Source organism: Portunus trituberculatus, chromosome 49 (assembly GCF_017591435.1).
Source record: "Portunus trituberculatus isolate SZX2019 chromosome 49, ASM1759143v1, whole genome shotgun sequence".
Lineage (NCBI taxonomy): Eukaryota > Metazoa > Arthropoda > Malacostraca > Decapoda > Portunidae > Portunus > Portunus trituberculatus.
The window spans coordinates 12,677,860-12,696,635 of record NC_059303.1 but is presented as its reverse complement, the minus strand read 5'-3'; the positions used below and the strand labels follow the sequence as shown (position 1 = coordinate 12,696,635).

The 18,776-nt window shown below is 37.9% G+C and overlaps 2 protein-coding genes across 9 annotated transcripts in view; one reads left to right on the top strand and one right to left on the bottom strand.

Annotated features, from left to right (window-relative positions):
• Positions 1-927: 927 nt before the first annotated feature.
• On the top strand, positions 928-4,153 carry LOC123499108 (coatomer subunit epsilon-like). Its single transcript, XM_045246737.1, has 6 exons — positions 928-1,235; positions 1,652-1,815; positions 2,094-2,246; positions 2,441-2,576; positions 3,096-3,320; positions 3,809-4,153. Exons 1-6 carry the CDS (start codon positions 1,140-1,142, stop codon positions 3,923-3,925), a joined length of 891 nt encoding a protein of 296 aa, XP_045102672.1. The 5' UTR covers positions 928-1,139; the 3' UTR covers positions 3,926-4,153.
• Positions 4,103-18,776, bottom strand: part of LOC123499102 (2-hydroxyacyl-CoA lyase 1-like) — a 52,388-nt gene continuing 37,714 nt past the window's right edge. Inside the window, exons 1-11 of one of the 8 annotated variants that reach the window (XM_045246722.1) lie at positions 15,839-16,137; positions 9,194-9,297; positions 7,824-7,932; positions 7,441-7,610; positions 7,042-7,226; positions 6,651-6,832; positions 6,239-6,399; positions 5,451-5,630; positions 5,176-5,315; positions 4,704-4,918; positions 4,103-4,591 (exon numbers count right to left, since the gene is read on the bottom strand). In XM_045246722.1, coding sequence (XP_045102657.1) covers positions 4,305-4,591; positions 4,704-4,918; positions 5,176-5,315; positions 5,451-5,630; positions 6,239-6,399; positions 6,651-6,832; positions 7,042-7,226; positions 7,441-7,610; positions 7,824-7,932; positions 9,194-9,297; positions 15,839-16,010 — 1,905 coding nt within the window. In that variant the 5' untranslated portion in view covers positions 16,011-16,137 and the 3' untranslated portion in view covers positions 4,103-4,304. Of the gene's footprint in view, positions 4,919-5,175; positions 5,316-5,450; positions 5,631-6,238; positions 6,400-6,650; positions 6,833-7,041; positions 7,227-7,440; positions 7,611-7,823; positions 7,933-9,193; positions 9,298-9,441; positions 9,566-9,762; positions 9,851-14,326; positions 14,730-14,751; positions 14,855-15,838; positions 16,138-18,776 lie in introns of those variants that run through there. The other 7 variants (XM_045246729.1, XM_045246727.1, XM_045246725.1 and 4 more) reach the window with 7 other exon arrangements.

Genomic DNA, 18,776 nt, shown 5'->3' with positions numbered 1-18,776 from the left:
CATTCACACAGGGATCCTACTCCTGTCTCAAAACTATTGTCCTTTGTCAGGGCATGGGAGGGATAACTCACAAGCGCACAGGGTGAATACGTAACCTAACTTAACATTATACTAACCTAAATAATGCCAACAGTTCTTTAACCTAACAACAGTAAGTGGTGGTGGTGGTGGTGACAGTAGTTGTGGTAGTTGGAAGGTTTGAAAAGAAGACAATTATTTTCCAGCCAAAACACTATCATACTATCATATCCCGGTAACCTCTTGAACTATTTGGTAGGTAGGGAGGCGGACACGGCTAACACTATCACACTACCATATCTCAGTAACTGCTTGAACTATTACACTATCACGCGTATGGAAGGTGTATAAGTGCACAAACTATCTATGGAGGCAATATGGGGGTGTGACAAGGCGTAGGAGGGAAGGAATGAGCTGCACAAATATGGGACAACAAAACTAATTAACCTTTTTTCAAGCTTAAACTCACATCTATGTCAATGGCGGGAGGCGACTGTTCATGTTATTGTAAAAATTGACCGAACCTCCTCCCTCCCGCCACTAGACATGACGGAGAGTGTGTTCGAATCCCTGCCTGAAACTACATGGCGCGGTGTCGTGACGTGCGGCGTAGTACCTCATTGATTCGTAGGAGATTGCAACCATGGGGTGTTAATGAATTATGATATGAGTTTAGCTTAGAATACAGTGATAATGATGATAAAGGTACTGTTTCGTCACACAACATCCTAGAGGTATCTATAATGAGTTTACTTCATTATATGCAAAGTAAGGAAGATTTAGCTAAGTTTTTCAAGAATTCACTAACGATCATGGGAGGTAAACATGATTCGGAAAATTATATCAAACAAGGCTCTCTCTCTCTCTCTCTCTCTCTCTCTCTCCTACACGTCAACAAACATTGTGACCAACATTACATCACGAAAAGTTACCAAACTCTTTCTGATAAATTTTCACCCTCTGTGTGCTACAGATCCACCATCATAATACTAAAAAAGATGAAGAAATACCCATTCAAGTATTTTCGTTCTGTGTTAGATGAGTAAAACGAATAAATAATCCAAGAGTACAGGTGCATTAAGTTGGCAGTACTGAGAGGGACAGGCAAGAAGACAGACACGATGGCAAACCAAGACGTGGACGAATTATTTGAAGTGAAAAACTCCTTCTACATAGGAAATTACCAGCACTGTATAAATGAGGCTCAGAAGTTACAGGTATGGCTCACTAGATGATATGTATGCGAGAAGTGGAGATGAACAGGAGATAGATGAATATTACGCTGTCTGGATGAACCGGGTGGGAGGTTGTGCTGCTCGACACGTTCAATGTGGGAGTTTTCTTCCTTTTTTTTTCACTTTTAGGCAGGGTTTCTACTAGATGATATGGAAATGATATTCGTGTTAATGTATTCTGTAGAATGAGGCCTTGTCCCCTATGCACACCACTAACTATTGTTTTGATTCATAAGTTAGGTTTAGATTAACAAATTTCACTTATAACGCTTGTATTTGACAGATGACTATTGCAATGTGTAGAATATTTGTGATGAGTTCGGTGATTAAAAGGTACATGCTATATATATTTGAGGCCTTGTGGTGTGCAGCTTTTCATAAAAGTATTAACCCCACAGCCCAGCACACCAGAAGTACGCCTAGAACGAGATATCTTCTTGTACCGTGCACTGATTGGTCAACGTAAATATGGTGTAGTCCTCAGTGAGATCAAGCCCTCAAGTCCAGCACCTCTGCAGGCCCTAAGACTCCTAGCACGCTACCTCCAGTCTCCTGATGGAAGGTTCGTGTTGCTAATATGAGTGCATGTAAAAGTAAATAAGGATATCATGAAGAATCTCCTCAAGCAATATTCTTTGTTATAATGATACATAGTTATGAAAATGTGAAATGGACTTGTTACGACTGGATAGCAGATATGTATTAATTTTTTACCTGTTGTAGGTTTATGAATGTAATGATGAATTAAGGCAGTGTGTGATGTAATAGGAATTGAAAAACATGTATTTACAAAATACAGACTGTACTTTATAATTTGTTCCCACAAGTTACTTTATACAGACCAACAGTGGTGAGTGAGTTAGAAGCACAACTGAGTGGAAATGTTGATCTGTCCAACACTGCCCTGCTGGTGGTGGCAGCAACCATCTACTGTCATGAAGAAAACTATGAAGGAGCACTCAGAGTCCTCAACCAATCAGACGCCCTTGAGTGGTAGGCCTCTTTGTGTTATTTTCCTAACTGTTCTTCCAGAACTCATGTTTCTGGCTTTGCAGTCATTCTTATCCACTGTTCATTATTTTTTTTTCTTTTAACAAGTGTGTCACTAAGTGCAAAATTTTTAGGACCTCTATGTTCTATTTTCTTTGTATATTTATCAAAAGTTCACACAAATCCTGTTCTTCCAGCCGTGCTCTGATGGTACAAACCTACCTAAAGATGGAACGACCAGATGCTGCCCGGAAAGAACTGAAAACTCTGCAAGAGAAGGATGACGATGCAACACTAACCCAGCTGGCTCAGGCCTGGACACACATTGCCACGGTCTCTCTTTCTTTACTTGTTTATTTCCAGTGACAATTGAAATCTAACTGATGTTTTAAACTGTAACAGTTAATGAAAGATAGCACCAAATGATGTCAGTAATGAATCTTTTATGGTATTCGTCTTTGGCCAAACTTTCATATTGCTGCCTGTGACTGGAACATTATTTTATTGACATATTTTGCTTTCGTAATACTTTTAAGTAAACCATTAGTGTAGTAGGTAGGATGCTGGCAATACAGCTCAAGTGCAAAGTTCAAATCCTGGTTCAGGTATAGACCAAGTGGATTTGTCTTCATTAACACTGTATCACATGTTTGCCTTGTGATAAATAGGTATAGGACACAAGTTAAAAGAGTGAGATGTTGCTGCTCAGAAAGAACTAAATGTTAAAATCTTATCCTAAAGTAAAATAAAAAAACTTTGCCTGTGGAAGGCTGAATAGAAAGAGATTCTGTATAGATATGTTTTGGATTGTGCAGTACTGTAATTTACTTTATTCAAGATTATCCATTGCAGGGTGGAGAGAAGCTGCAGGATGCTTATTATATATTCCAAGAACTGATGGACAAGAATGCCAGTACTCCTGTCCTTCTGAATGGCCAGGCAGTGTGCTTTTTGGGTCAGGCTAAATATGAAGAAGCAGAAGGAGCACTGCAGGAAGCTCTTGATAAGGATTCAAATAACCCAGACACGCTTATCAACTTGATGGTTCTTGCTCACCACACAGCTAAGCCACCAGAAGTAAGAATGGTCAATTTATTTTTATTTTTACCTCTACTTTAATATAAACTTTTTTCATCCATTTTATCTTTTAGACATGAAAATTTATTTCCGAATTTAGAATTCCATTCTGGTCGTGAATTAATTCTCCAAAAAAACTGGGACTTGATATGTATCTGCATTATTAAATTCCATCTCCCAGTTATTACTTCATTTGTTCAACTTATTAAAGTCATCTTACAGCTCTTTACAGCAGTCTTCATTTCTTACAGTTCTTTGAATTTTATCAGCTGCAAACTTGTTCATGTAGTTCACTTAATTGCCTCAGGCATATAATTTACATAAATCAAGGGCATAACTAGTGTTAATATAGAGCCTTACAGAACTCCACGTGTTTATTGTGTATGTGTTCCCTTACATCCAGACTAAAAATAAATAGTTTATGCCGCTCCCTGAAAGATAAACAAACTTAAGTACATATGAAAAATAATGACTTCTTTTACTTCTAGGTTGCCAGTAGATACCTTGCCCAGTTGAGAGATGACCACAAGACTCATAAGTTTGTTGAAGACATCAAGATCAAAGAAGAAGAATTTAGTCGCTTGGTGAAACAGTATGCTGCTTAGTTTTTGCATAAGTAAACAAGTATATATATATAGAATATTTGTTATGTTACACCAATAGATTTATTGTCAAACTTAAGGATTATTTACTTGCTTCACTTTTCCAGATGAGATCTAGTGACACAGGGACAAAATTGATTACAATGAAGTTTCCATGGGGGTATTAGTCAGATATTTGTATGGTCAGTGTTTATATTTATTTTTGTTTATTATGGATTTCTTGTATAAGAATCTGTGTTTATTTTCTCTCCCTACAATTAAGATATACAATTTGCTATGAATTCACTTGAACATACCACTGATAACAAAGTAAATGTACATACATGCTTTTTTCCCATCAGTAATAAATGAGAAAACCTAAAACCCACATAAAACAATCTATTTACAACTTTGAACGTGTTAGCCAGTCAAAGTCTTGAGATTTTCGCTGAGCCATTGGATTGATCATGACGTTAATGAGAGAAGGTTTGCTATCATTACTGAGGGCTTGGCTTACTGCTTTCTCAAGTTGTGGAATTGTGGTGCAGAAATGTCCAATATCACCAAACACAGCAGCCATTCGCTCATAATGGGCCTGGGGTAGCAGTGAGCTTGGTGGTGTGGAGATGGTAGGATCTGTCCCTTCACGAATGTCATTGAACAGCTCTTCTGACAGACCACCATATATTCCTGTTTGGGATATCAAGATATGGATCTGAGACAAATGGAAATCTGAAAACAGGAACCTTTATAGCACTTGCTCAGATTCATATTCAATTGATTTAATATTGCATTAACTTACCATTATTATTCACAATGACAATAATGATGGGAAGCTTGTAACGATATATAGTCTCCAATTCCATTCCACTAAAGCCAAACGCTGAGTCTCCTTCCACACACACAATCCTTTTTCTTGGGGCATGGTCACGGGCCCAGAGTGCTGCAGCAATGGCATAACCCAATCCAACACCCATAGTACCAAAGGTTCCAGCATCCAGTCTATGGCGGGGATAGCTGAAATCAAGTAAGAGTGACGCCTATACACAGGATAAAACTAAATCATCAATAAGCATTTCTTTCTGTCCTCAAGAGGATATAACTATTATCATAAAGTTTGAGTTCTGGAAAAGTTTAAGAAGAAATTAACTTGATATTAATATACTTTTCAAACTTAGGTAAGAACATCATAAAATGCTGACTCAAATGACTGACTGGTGTAGCTTACTGACAAAAGTATTTACCTCACTCAAGGATATTGTATTTACACTTACCTGTTGAGTAACATAGTGCGTCCTATGTCCATGGTATTAGCTCCTTCACTGACAATGACACAATCTCCAGGAAGAAGTTGGTGTAAGTGGTGAAATACTGCATAGTAGTTCAAGGGCACAGATGTATCAAGAGCCATTTTCTGCAGATGTAGATAAGTTTATGTCCATAGCAATAACATGTCATTCTATTTTAAAAGTATTTTCTCATGAAAAATATAAAGCAGCACCTACATACTTTATCGTTTCACATTCATTAATATGAAAATCAACCTCACATTGTTGACAGCACTGTTGGCTTGCATCTTCTCACGAAGGGCATTCCACCACGAGGAATGTGATGGATGAAGGATGTCTGGTGTAGCTTTAACCAATTGTCTACAAATCTCTTTTACATCCCCTAGTAGACAAACACTTCCTTGCACACTGTTATGAAATTCTTCAGGACATATATCTACCTGAAAATAAAATTGAAACATACTTCTTTGGTGCTGCATATGGAAGATGACAAGAAATTGCCAGTTTATTAGTATACTGCATTATAAAACTGAGAATCAGGGGAAAGGTATATGAAGAATGTGTCAGATCTGCTCTTCTGTACAGAGCAGAAATATAGTCGCTGACAAACAGACTGAGGCAGGAGTGAGGTGGCAAGACAGGAGGTCCAGCAGTGAGGTAGTGGAGATGTGTAGAGTTAAAGACCTCTCTCTTGAGCTAAGGAAGAAAAGACTGAAATGGTTCGGACATGTGAGAAAGGTGGCAGGAAGAATGATGAACAAGGAGGTGAGGGTTAGAGGCTGATGGCTGGCAGGAGGGCCAAAGAAATGATGGAGGGAGTGTGTGAGAAAGGATATGAAGTTGTTGTTAGTAGAATATACGGCACAAGATCACCAGTTGTGGAAAGCAGTTATTGCCCATCCAACCCCATCCTAAATGGGAAAATGCGGACGCTAAACAAAAATTATGAAGATGATGAAAATAACTTCGTAAATTTCATATAAAATAAGCCAATCTATTACAGATATTTTCCAAGATTTATGAAATGTGTAATAAAACTTAAATTTACTTGTATAAATTTCACGTTATGAGCATAACGAGGTGGGCGACCAAAGTGGAGGATCCAGTTGAGTCTTGCACCAAGGAGTAGCACCACATCAGCCTGTAGGAGTGCCCGGGAACGAGCCGGGGCCACACACTGGGGGTGATTGTCAGGCAATACACCTTTTCCTGGGGCATCAACAATTACCAGCATATTACTGGTCCTACTCTTATCCATGAACCAAAATGAGTGGGATAAAATGTTTCCAATATGCAGAGAATAATAATAATAATTGTTGTCTGTTACTTTTATGGCTAACATTATTCAAAGTTTTAACAAAACTCATCATAAACTGATACACATTTCCATAACTATTATCAGAGTACAGTATATCAATGGAATCTTTAGAAAAATAAAATAATAAAAAGTGTATCATTACCCATTGGTGTTGGAAGAAAAGGAAGGCCACTTTTTTCTATGAACTGGTTCACTTGTTCCTCTGCTTCACCATAAGCTGCTCCTTTTCCTACCACCACCAGTGGCCGGCTGGCTCCGGCAAGCAATGATACTGCCTTTGAGATGGCTTGAGGTGGAGCAAGAGATGTTGGGGGTGGAGGACATCTGAAGATATGTAGTACAGGATAATTTTAAAATATGTACATGAATTTCATTAATCAAATATTATAGACTCCCTTTATATCGCTAATAGAGTTAGTTATTCCCAGGTACTATAGTATTATTAGTTGTTTCTAACAAATATTATAATTACATAACTAAATACAAGGATAATTTCAATGATTTCAGCAGCAATAATTTAATTTCTATTATACCTTGGAAAGGGTTGCACAAGGGACTCATCCACTGATCCAGACAAGAGGCTCCCAGGCAGATCAAGGTAGGCCGCTCCTGGTCTGCCATGGGTGGCATTCTTAATGGCCTTTGCAACATGGTAGGGAATCAATTCAATGCTTGGGGGCCGCGCAGAATATTTGCAGAAAAGACGACATGCCTCAACCTGAAACAAAATGAAGTTCAAATATACCAACTGAACTATGACTTTCAGGATAAGGTTTTGCAAAACGTACACTTAAGAATAAAATCGAGAGCATTACGTGGTAACAGTTTTGCTTCTTCCATCCTTACTTGAAGCACATTACAACACAGTATGTCGCTGATATAGTTCTCACAACCTCTCATTACATATTAGCCTAGAGAAATTATTAATTAACCTGCGGGCACTCCTGGAAGGCTCCCATTCCTTCTTGATCCTCATCACTTGAGCCACCAATGACCAAGAGTGGCCAACAGTTACTCTGAGCATTTGCTAAGCCTCCTATGGTGTGCAAAACACCTGGACCCGATACTGCCAAACATACACCAGGTCTCCCTGTTAGGTATCCTGCCAACAGAAAGAAAAAGGAAAATAACAGGAATAAATACTTGAAATGTCACAGCAACAGATATTCTCTCTTTATGCATTCAGACAGTCTTAACCTACTAAATACTACACAGTGCAAATAACCAGTTACCATAAATCTTGGTATGCTAGATGACTACTGAAATATTTTACCCTTTTTATTCACAATAAAGACAGTACCTAGAAACATCTTACCAATGGCTTGTGCGGCATAACATGCAGCTTGTTCATTGCGCATCCCAACATACTTGATCCCAACCTGCTGAGCTGCAACAGCCACCTCTATAACTGGAATGCCTACAATCTGGAAATGATAAATGACACTGCTATACTCACTGATAAGGTTCTGTAAGGTGATATTGACTTATATTTTACTAGATCAAATTTAAGTTTTAAAAAAGATCTTAAGCATTCACATGGACTTACATTAGGTGAAAAAACCAGCAAGACTGTCACTATTTGATTTTTGTTTGATAATGATGAGATAAATACTATATGCTATTTGATAATAACGATGAATATAATGGTGTGTGTGTGTGTGTCTACCTAGTTGTATAATACAGGATTCCAGTAGGGTTAACAGTGACCTGTCTGCATATCTACTCTTATCCAACTTTTCCTTAACCCCTTCAGTACCAGGATGTGTTTCAATATTCATTCTGCTTACTATTTGGCAATTTCAAGCAGCTTCAGAAACTTATGTGAGGATTAAAATAATGAAAACTCTGGCCTTAATCTTCTAACTTCCATAGACCCTTCTTAATGTATATAAAATCTTCTAATCACACCAAAAACTCAGGTAAAATTGCATTCCAGTACTGAAGGGGTTAAATTTGTGCACACTTTCTGCTGCTACAATCTGTTCCAGATGTCCACCGTTCTATGTGGAAAACTAATCTTTCTAATATCCCTTAAACACTGACTTTTCATGATCTTGGAGTGTCCTCTTGTTCATCTATTTCGATCCTCTGTCAGCCTCTGTCAGTGATACCAGGTCTTGTCTTTCTATCTTTTCCATACGATTAACTAACTTATACATTGTTATTAGATCTCCTCTTTTCCGTCTATCCTTCAAAGTTGTTAGTTCCATTTTCTTCAGTCTTCATAAAGAAGACCCTTTATTTCTGGCACCATCTTTATAGCGGTCTTTTGGATTCTTTCTAGTTTCCTGATGTCCTTCTGCTTGTATGGTGACCACACCACTGCTGCATCCACGCGTAGGTTCAAATCCCACCACGTACAGCCTTAAAACACTTTGCCATTTGTCGAGTGGTTTAAAGTTACCTACATATCACCATGATACCCAGGTTCTAGGTGGTTACACTCAAGATGAGCTTGGGTGGTGATATGGGCCCTAATATGGGTACCACTATAAATAAAATTGCCTGCGCCACTAATGGGCGGAGGCTGAACAGCGCTTCCCATACACTCTTCAAGTGTGCCTACAGGCGCTATAGGCCTTACCATAAAAAAAAAAAAAAAAAAAAATTCTAGTCTAGGGTGTGCATGTGTGGTGTGTGTGTGTGTGTGTGTGTGTGTGTGTGTGTGTGTGTGTGGGTACTAACCCCAAACATGTATTGGATACCCTGGTCAGCCAAGGCCTTGGCCAACACAGTGAAGCCTTCCACTGCTTCTTCAGACATTCTCGTATTAGCAATCTCAGCCTTACCTGGAATCAAGTTACACACATGATTATATTGCAAAATCTAATTTCTGTATTAGAATTCTTTTTGATCAACAGTAGCTTTGCAACTCCATAATTTCTGTCTTGGCTTGGTAATCCAAGGGGATGTAATGTCAGAAATATACTCACTTTGAACTGGTATCAGTGGAGTACTACAAATATCTTTTCAGGCATCAATAATCCTAACAAATTAAACAATACTGATGTTGATTTGAAAACTTAATCCAAATGTAGTATCTTTTCAGGGTACACACTGAAAAATCAAAGTAATGTTAGAAGTTGAGAATATGCATACTCTTTGTACTGTGTATATAATCTATCTGCAAAATAGTAGCTTCAGTCACCAACAGTTTCAAATTTACTTCGTTTTATCAATGTTTATATAGCACACCTGTAGACTCCTCTAACAAGCATGTAAGAGAGTATGTCTAAGGAAATATTAGTACATACAGTTGATAAAACCCCAGAAAGATGTCTGAGGTTGACAAACAGCAAACTTTGATCTGCTGGGATCAGTAATCATTTCCTTATCTCAACATTAAGATAACATAAAGATAATGAAATCACTTGAATCTATATTTACTTTCTATTTTCTTATTTTGAGATTTTCTCATTGTTATGACAATGATTTATTGGGGAAATTGCATATTTTTCCATTTTTAGAGAAAAGAGGACTTTCTCTCAACAAACCGTTTTCACACACACACACACACACACACACACACACACACACACACACACACACACACACACACACATTTAATCTGAGCAAAAGTCATGTAATGGAGATGGGGAAGAGTGGAAGACGGCCAAGATGGTCATACAAGATGGGTGAAGGAGTAGTGTTGAAAAAGGTGGAAAAGGAAAAGGATTTGGGAGTGATAATACAAGACCATGGACAGTTTGAGGCTCATATTGATAAGATGTTTGGAGAAACATATATTTTGATTAGAAACATTGGATTAGCCTTTCATTATATGGATAAAGATATGATGAAGAAATTAATTAGTACGATAATTAGACCAAGATTGGAATATGCTTGGGTGGTTTGGTCCCCTTATAAAAAAAAGCATATAAGGAAGTTGGAGAGATTGCAGAGAATGGCAACAAAAATGGTTCCGGAATTGGCAGAAATGACCTATGAGGAGAGATTAAAAGAAATGAATTTGCTTACCTTGGAACAAAGAAGAGAAAGAGGAGATTTAATACAGGTTTATAAACTGTTGAATGGTTTGGATGAAGTGGATAATGAACAAATGATGTTGAGAGAGGAAAATTTAAATAGAACTACGAGATCGCATAGTAAAAAGATAGCCAAGGGAATATGCTTGAAGGATGTGAAGAAATATAGTTTCCAACAGAGATGTGTGGAGGTGTGATATAGTTTGAGTGAGGAGGTGGTGTCAGCGAGGAGTGTGCATAGTTTTAAAGGAAAGTTGGATGTGTGTAGATATGGAGACGGGGCCACACGAGTATGATACCCAGGTCCTGTAAAATTACAACTAGGTGAATACACACACACACACACACACACACACACACACACACACACACACACACACACACACACACACACACAAAGAGTGTACATAGTTTTAAAGAAAAATTGGATAAGTGTAGATATGGAGACGGGACCACACGAGCATAAAGCCCAGGTCCTGTAAAACTACAACTAGGTAAATACACACCACCAGGTAGCTCAGTGGTTAGAGCGCTGGCTTCACAAGCCAGAGGACCAGGGTTCGATTCCCTGGCCGGGTGGAGATATTTGGGTGTGTCTCCTTTCACGTGTAGCCCCTGTTCACCTAGCAGTGAGTAAGTACGGGATGTAAATCGAGGAGTTGTGACCTTGTTGTCCCAGTGTGTGATGTGTGCCTGGTCTCAGGCCAATCCGAAGATCGGAAATAATGAGCTCTGAGCTCATTCCGTAGGGTAACGTCTGGCTGTCTCGTTAGAGACTGCAGCAGATCAAACAGTGAAACCACAAGAATGGTTCCAGAATTTGAAGGGATGACATATGAGGAGAGACTAAAGGCTATGGATCTACCAACCCTGGAACAGAGAAGGGAGAGAGGGGATCTGATACAAGTTTATAAATTGATTAATGGAATGGATCAAGTGGATAATGAGAAACTAATCCTGAGAGAAGAATATGACATTCGAAGCACAAGATCACATAGTAAAAAACTGAGGAAGGGAAGATGTCTGAGAGATGTTAAAAAATATAGTTCCCTGCAAAGATGTGTTGAGACTTGGAACAGTTTGAGTGAGGAAGTGGTGTCAGCAAAGAGTGTGCATAGTTTTAAAGAAAAATTGGATAAGTGTAGATATGGAGATGAGGCCACACGAGCGTAAAGCCCAGGCCCTGTAAAACTACAACTAGGTAAATACACACACACACACACACACACACACACACACACACACACACACACACACACACACACACACACACACACACACACACAAAATCAGATTAACTCAATGATCCTCTGAAGACTGCTTTTAACAAGCGCTGTTACTGATTTTTTCTATTAGCTTATAATCAGTTTTGTATTAATATGCTTTTCAATTCAATAGCAAAATATTAGTTTCTGATGGTGTTGGTGTAGGGCAGTAGTTCTTAATCTCGGGGGCATGCCCCCCTAGTGGGGCACCAGTAATTTTTAAGGGAGGCACAAGCCCTTTGGAAAAAGCAGGAATGACATTTATTATTTTCTTAATGAGAGCATGGTCAAGTAAAGAGTAATTTATGAAAATGATTAAGTATTGCCTTTTTTTTCATTTTTTTTTCTTAATCTGGGAAGAAATTGTATTCATAGATGTAAAAAAGGGTGTGGATGGAAGGACAAATTCTAAGAGGAAATGTAGTACAAAGGCTAAAAGCCACTGGTGAAGGTAAAAAGTAAGAAAAATAATGATTTGTGGGGAAAAAAATCATACAGATTAATTCAAAATAGACCACAAATTACTTAAAAAAAAAAAAATTATTTTGTCCAGAATAGAGACTGATGCAAGAGTGAAAATTTACTCTCTCACACCATGAGTAACATTCTTGATGCTGATTTGCTACATTTTGAAACATTGTGGGTACTTGTTCTTTCAATAAAATCAATATTGCTGTCTCTTCACAGTGTAGGGCTCTTTCAATCATCTTCAAGTTTTACTGATGTTTCAACCAATACACTGTATGTAACTATAGCCTCTCACAGTCTATATATCACTGTTTAGAGCATTTCTGGACCATTTCACCATATCAGAAATTGATAACAAGCTTACCCTATTGGGGGTCCAAGGGGGATGAAGACCCCATGGATAGGTTACTAAATATTATGATGTTAGTTTACCTAATAGGTATCTAGATGGGGATAAGTTCCCATGGTCAGGAAGTTACAAAATGTTAGGTATTGTCCACAAGAGATCTACTTGAAATCATGAAACACAAGTGTAGAGTATCTTTTTGCAGATAATAAAAAGCTCTTTAGGAAGATTGGTAGCAAACAGGACAGCATGGGATTTCAAGGAAATCTTTACGAGTTGAAGATCTGGTCAGAGAAATGGATGCTGGACTTTCTCCCATACAGCAAGTTTATGAGAGTGGGTAGTTCCAACACAGAGTTACCAGAATCTAGAATATTCAGCACCATACCCAATATCATCACAGAAAAGAATATAAGCATTGTGGTAGAGGAAAAGCTATGACTCTCAGATAATCTTGCTGAGAAGATTAAAAATAAAAAGCTAATAAGTTTGTCAGGCATAGTATCATTAGATAAGGTGGAATCAAAAGCTTTTCATCTGAACTCCACTCCTCTGACTGACTGTCTCCTGCCTCTTTCTTACTGCTGGAATGTTGTATCTCTTGCTATCTTCTACCTCTACTTTCATGCTAACCGCTCATTTGATCTTGCTAACTGCATAACTCCCCTCTTCCTATGGCCTCGCTGCACTAGGCTTTCTTTCTCCTCTCGTCACCTACTCTGTTCAACTTTCTAATGCAGGGGTTCCCAATCTTTTTCTCATTAAGAACCCACTGAGTTATAAGACCATCTACCCAAACATCCAGGAATCTGACATTGAACAGAATGTTGATTTAGTGACTGACAATGCAATATTCATTCTCTCACAATGTTGTGAATACATGGAATGATCTTGCAGAATGAATGGTGAATTCTGATATCATGGGGCAATTTGAAGCTCATCTAGATAAATTATGGAAGGTTCAGGATAGAATATTTAACTATATAGAACCAATAAAAACCAGTCAAGTTAATAATTGGTAAAACTACAGAATATGGCCTTTTTCCTTTTTGCCACCAACAAGGTTGGGGACATGTTGGGAAAACAAGGCTTCTTGGATGGTGAAAGCCAAAATAGACCAATTTTGTAATTCCAAAAAGGTCTAAGAGGCCAATTTAGTTAAACTGGAAGGAAATCCCTAAAATACTGATATTTTTTTCAAATTAAACCTAACCCTCAAGCAAACCTAACCCAGCTGCAAGGTTGAGTCTACCCCCCCTTACACTCAACCCTCTCGCAATTAGTTACAAATCCATAATAGACTGCTAAAGGCTAACAGAATAGTACTTATATGTATTGACACACACTAGAGGGGTGAGAGGTTGATTGCAGTGCTGGGGGAGGGTTACTGGTTTACTGCATGGGTTAAACTCTGTGAGTCTGTTCATATTTCAGAACATTGTCATGGGTGAACATTTAACTTCTCCAGATTAAATCCTTCAGACATTTAGTACAATAAGAATGCTACCTAAGCATATAAGTGTGGTGTGCAAAGGATACAAGGTGCAATTCTGCAGATTTACCAGTTAGTTTACTTTTGGGGGCATATAAGTTAAGTTTTGGAGGTCACAAAATGTTACATTAGTTTACCTTAAGAGAGGGATCCAGTAGCTTAGAAGGCAATCTGAGAATGCCAATTTACCCATTTTTGGGATAGCTAAGGCAAAAAAAAAAAAAAAAAAAAGAAAAAAAAAATCTGAATAATCAGACTTACCTAGATTCTTACTGGCTAGCTGAGGCTAAAGCCCCATCTAGAAACCGATGAAACTTCTAACCAGTACTACCGGTGAAGACATCCCCCTAGTTGTTAGGAGTAATCGTTGCTAATACTCCGAGAAGCACTTCACTCAAACTCATAGAGAACATTATCCTGAGCTAAATCAAGTTGGCGTATGAATGTGCACAAATGCAACGACAGAAACTGTGTAACACGTTCATTGTTCAGGCCCCGCATTCCAAACAAACAATACCCTTATTTAATCGAAAAGAACCGATCCCTGATTTCAGTGTCAAGACAAGTAACAAGCTTGTTGTAGTAGGAGTGACAGCACTGTCAGGACGATTTCTTGGGGACAGTGCCGGAGTAACCTCTCGGCTCTCATTCCAGCAATACTGTCCTGAAACGGACACACAACATACCTTAAAGGCCAAACCCCGCACTACTTGCTTTATTTGCGATTTTTCTTGTGATTTATCAAAAAATATCATTCACGATTTCCCTTACGTTACACGTAGATGCAGCTAAGTATGGTCTACCCAGACACCAAGGATCCTTATGCATTAGATTAACAGGAATTTGCTTATTGCCAATAACACATGAACGTGAATCGGACGCATTATAACACACCCCTATGAAAAGCTAGCCCCATGGAATTTGTTTACATCTCTCTATATTAATGACTTAGCTCAAAGTCAGCTTTATAGACTGGAGCACCTAGGTAAGTATAATTTAAGATCATCGGCAAAAAGAAAAAGTAAATAAAAATAAAAATGAAATAAAAAATAAAATAAATAAATACATATAAATAGATAAATAAATAATAAATAAATAAAATAGAAAATAAATAGATAAATAAAATTTACAAGACTAATTATAAACAAAGTGGTTGATAGGCAGCAAGAAGAGAGAAGGCCCAATCACAAAACCTTGAGGAACTTCATTCCCAACATGTACAGTACATGCATACACTTTAACTTGTATGTAGAACCTGGACAATAACTCTCATTGTTCTTCCAGATACATAATCATAATCAACAGCTAGTGCACTTCTGATACCAATACCATGTAGCCTAGCCAAAATTTTAAGGAGCAGTTGATGGTTGACTTTATATCGAAAACTTTCTTATAATCAAAGAATACACTATCATCTGGGAAGCCACGATCGTAAAAGTCAGTGACATCTATTGGTGTACTAATGCTAATCGGAAATAGTTCCCAGACCTAAAATCTAACTGATGAGGAAAGAGCAGGGTTACTTTCCAAATAAATAGACATATGAGAATCATTAATTCTCTCCAGATGACATTTGTCAGGAAAAAAAAAAAAAAAAAAAAAAAAAATATATATATATATATATATATATATATATATATATATATATATATATATATATATATATATATATATATATATATATATATATATATATATATATATATATATATATATATATATATATATATACGTATATGTACAGTACGTAGCAATCTCAACTATATAACTCACCCGGTATCAGAGTACTAAAATAGTGACTGCTGGATTGTAGATGCCATTCAAATGCACTTTTCTGAAAAATGCAACTCCTTGTTCCCAGCACAGGAGTGAGTGCTCCCCTCCTAGCCAAGGTGTTCAAGGCCACAGGGCAACACCGGCTTGCTTTTAAGAACAAAGATAACATATCTGACTCTGTGCCACTTTAAAGTCCAAGTGAAATGGCTCAATATTATAAGGAAGCAATAATTTTAGTTAAGAATTTAGGCAACTCGAGTGTCCTGGCGAAAGTGTATATCGTTGTATCTAACGCTAATTAAAACAAACATCTAGCAGCCATGATTTAGTTGAACTCAAGAAACAATTTCTGTTGGGCAATCACGCAGTTTATTCCTGCTGCAGTGTCCATGCCAGTATGCCATGAGGATGAAAAAAAGGTCCCTGTATTCCTCTCCCGTTAAGTCAGTGACGTCATGGAAGACGTACGTACGTCTGTTTGGTTTTCCATTACCTTTGCGATGTCGTTCGCAGCTCGCTTCCTAAAAAGATGCTAAATTCCTCTCTAAAATAACTATATCACAATATTTCTAAGCATATTGTTATGCTACATAGTAATCTGATTTTATATTTTTTATTGTCCGAAGCAAGAGTTAACCAGTATATATTCTCAATCGATCATATCTTTCTCTGGTAGACTCTGGAACTTCCTATACCTGCTTCTGTATTTTCAACTTCCTATGATTTAATTTGATTTAATAGGGAGGTTTCAAGACATTTATTTATTTATTCATTTTTTTTTTGGCTAACTTTCTCGAACCTGTAAGGAAACTGGCAACTAAGTGGGCTTTTTCTTTTTTTTTTTTTTTTTTATGTTGTCCTTGGCCAATGTTCCCGTCTTACATAAAAAAGAAAATACGAAAAATATTGTTTTCACCACCATCTCTTAAAATCATCCATACAAGATAGTTAATAGTCGCTATATACGAATTTTCAAAGTATCATACTAACCATTGTTGTATGTAACACTTTGGATTCACTATAATATTTCAGCGTATCACTCAGGAGCATGCAGTAGTGACATCTCGAGGTTTATTTCTGAAAATGTCCTATTCCTTTCGTAAGAAATAATTTGCATCCTTTACATTTTATAATCATTCTCCTATGTACTGGCTTCGACAAGCATATATTTCCTTCACTATGAAGACCAGAAATACGCATCATAATCTAGATCAGGACCGACTAGTGACAAATGTATCTTCAATATTATAAAAAAAAAATAAATAAATAAATATCAGCGCTTCTACAAAGTAATCATAATGCACGATTATCTTTACTCTGGGCCGCTATTCATTGGCTTTCCCTTTGGTCTTACCGGACCCTTGCTCCTTATTGTGTATTGAGTACTATGTGTTTTAACTTAATCATTGGTCAGTGTAGTTTGCATTTCTTAATGATGAATTGCATTTGTCATCTATATAACCATTTGTTCATCTTGTGTGTGTGTTTGCAGTGTGGTTGCATTAGAAATCTTCCTCTTCACTTCAGCCTCACCCGTAAACATGTGCAATCCAGGTAAAAGTTTGGTAAGTGACACTCACGAATGTTCCCGGTCTGCCACTTACAGACCTTCACATGCACTCCATACAGAGTTTGCCAGCACTCACACATTTCTATATAGATAATGTAAGCTGATAATGTGTTAGACAAGTTATCAAGCCCGCAAAGAAAAGACCAATCCCCAATTAACACATAACATCGTAAACTAATTATCTATATTTTCAATTATTCGTCAACCAAATTATCTGTCGATCTATTTACCTATTTATCAATACGATTTAACTGTCTATCTACAAAACTGTCTCTCAATCTATCCACCTACCTAGCAATCAGTTTCTCTATCTATCTACATCTATTTACCTGTACTTACACCTAGCGATAGAGAGCCAGAGAAAGATACAATATATTTCTATACACATTGCCGAACAGTTAGGTCGAGGCGAGAAAACCAGGTCGAGTGTTTTCTTGGTGAGGGACATATCTTCGAGCAGCCTCATTTAGCGGTACAACGCCTACACGCCCCTCGTAACTAACTCCGGGTGAGGAGGGTTCTGTGGGGCATGGGCGTGCGGGCGTGCGGGCGGGACGGGCAGAGCGGTGAGGACCGTTCCTCCTCTCCATAACCAGCTGCAGCGGTGGCTCCCTCCTCCCCCTCCCCTACTACCCCTCATACAACTGCCCACCTTCAGCGCCCTCTCCCTGGCCCCCACCTTCTGCCACCACCTCTCGAGCACCCGAGAACGCAAACGGTTGCCGCCATAAAAGAAGGAAGAGGAAGGTGAAGGACCTGGGCAGTCAGAGATCTTTTTGTTTGCTTCCTTCTCAAGGTAACACTTACTGCCCTGGCTGACTTCCTGTTCCTTCGTGATGTATTCGAGGGAACTTCACACATAGATAATAGTGATAATTTCTATCTGAAATTATTAATTCTACTTAGAAATATTTTAAAATCTCATGAAGATTTTTCACCAAAGACTACAGAGAAGAGTTGGATTGTGATCATATGTTTCCTTCCTAGTTGGAGTAGCAAGATTCTTGTTAAACCCGAAATCAACACTGAAATCATGAAGACATTCTTGAAAGAGTCTTCAATTTACACTATAACGTCTTAAAGGCAGCTGTGATAGAACACCGAAGCATCCTAATAATGTGGTTCCGAATACCATAACCTCCACAAAACAAGCTGGGAGAATTCGCCATATATAAGCACAAATATCAAATGAAAGAAAGAAAACGATGTGACTGTGAATTTGTTTACATGCAATCTGATTCTTCTTGCTTACTTTATTCACGCCTTCATTCACACCTCCTTTCTTGTCTCTCTGGTGGCTTCATATCTTGCATCAATCAGTCTGACGTGTATATGAAATAAATTACTCATCTCTCTCTCTCTCTC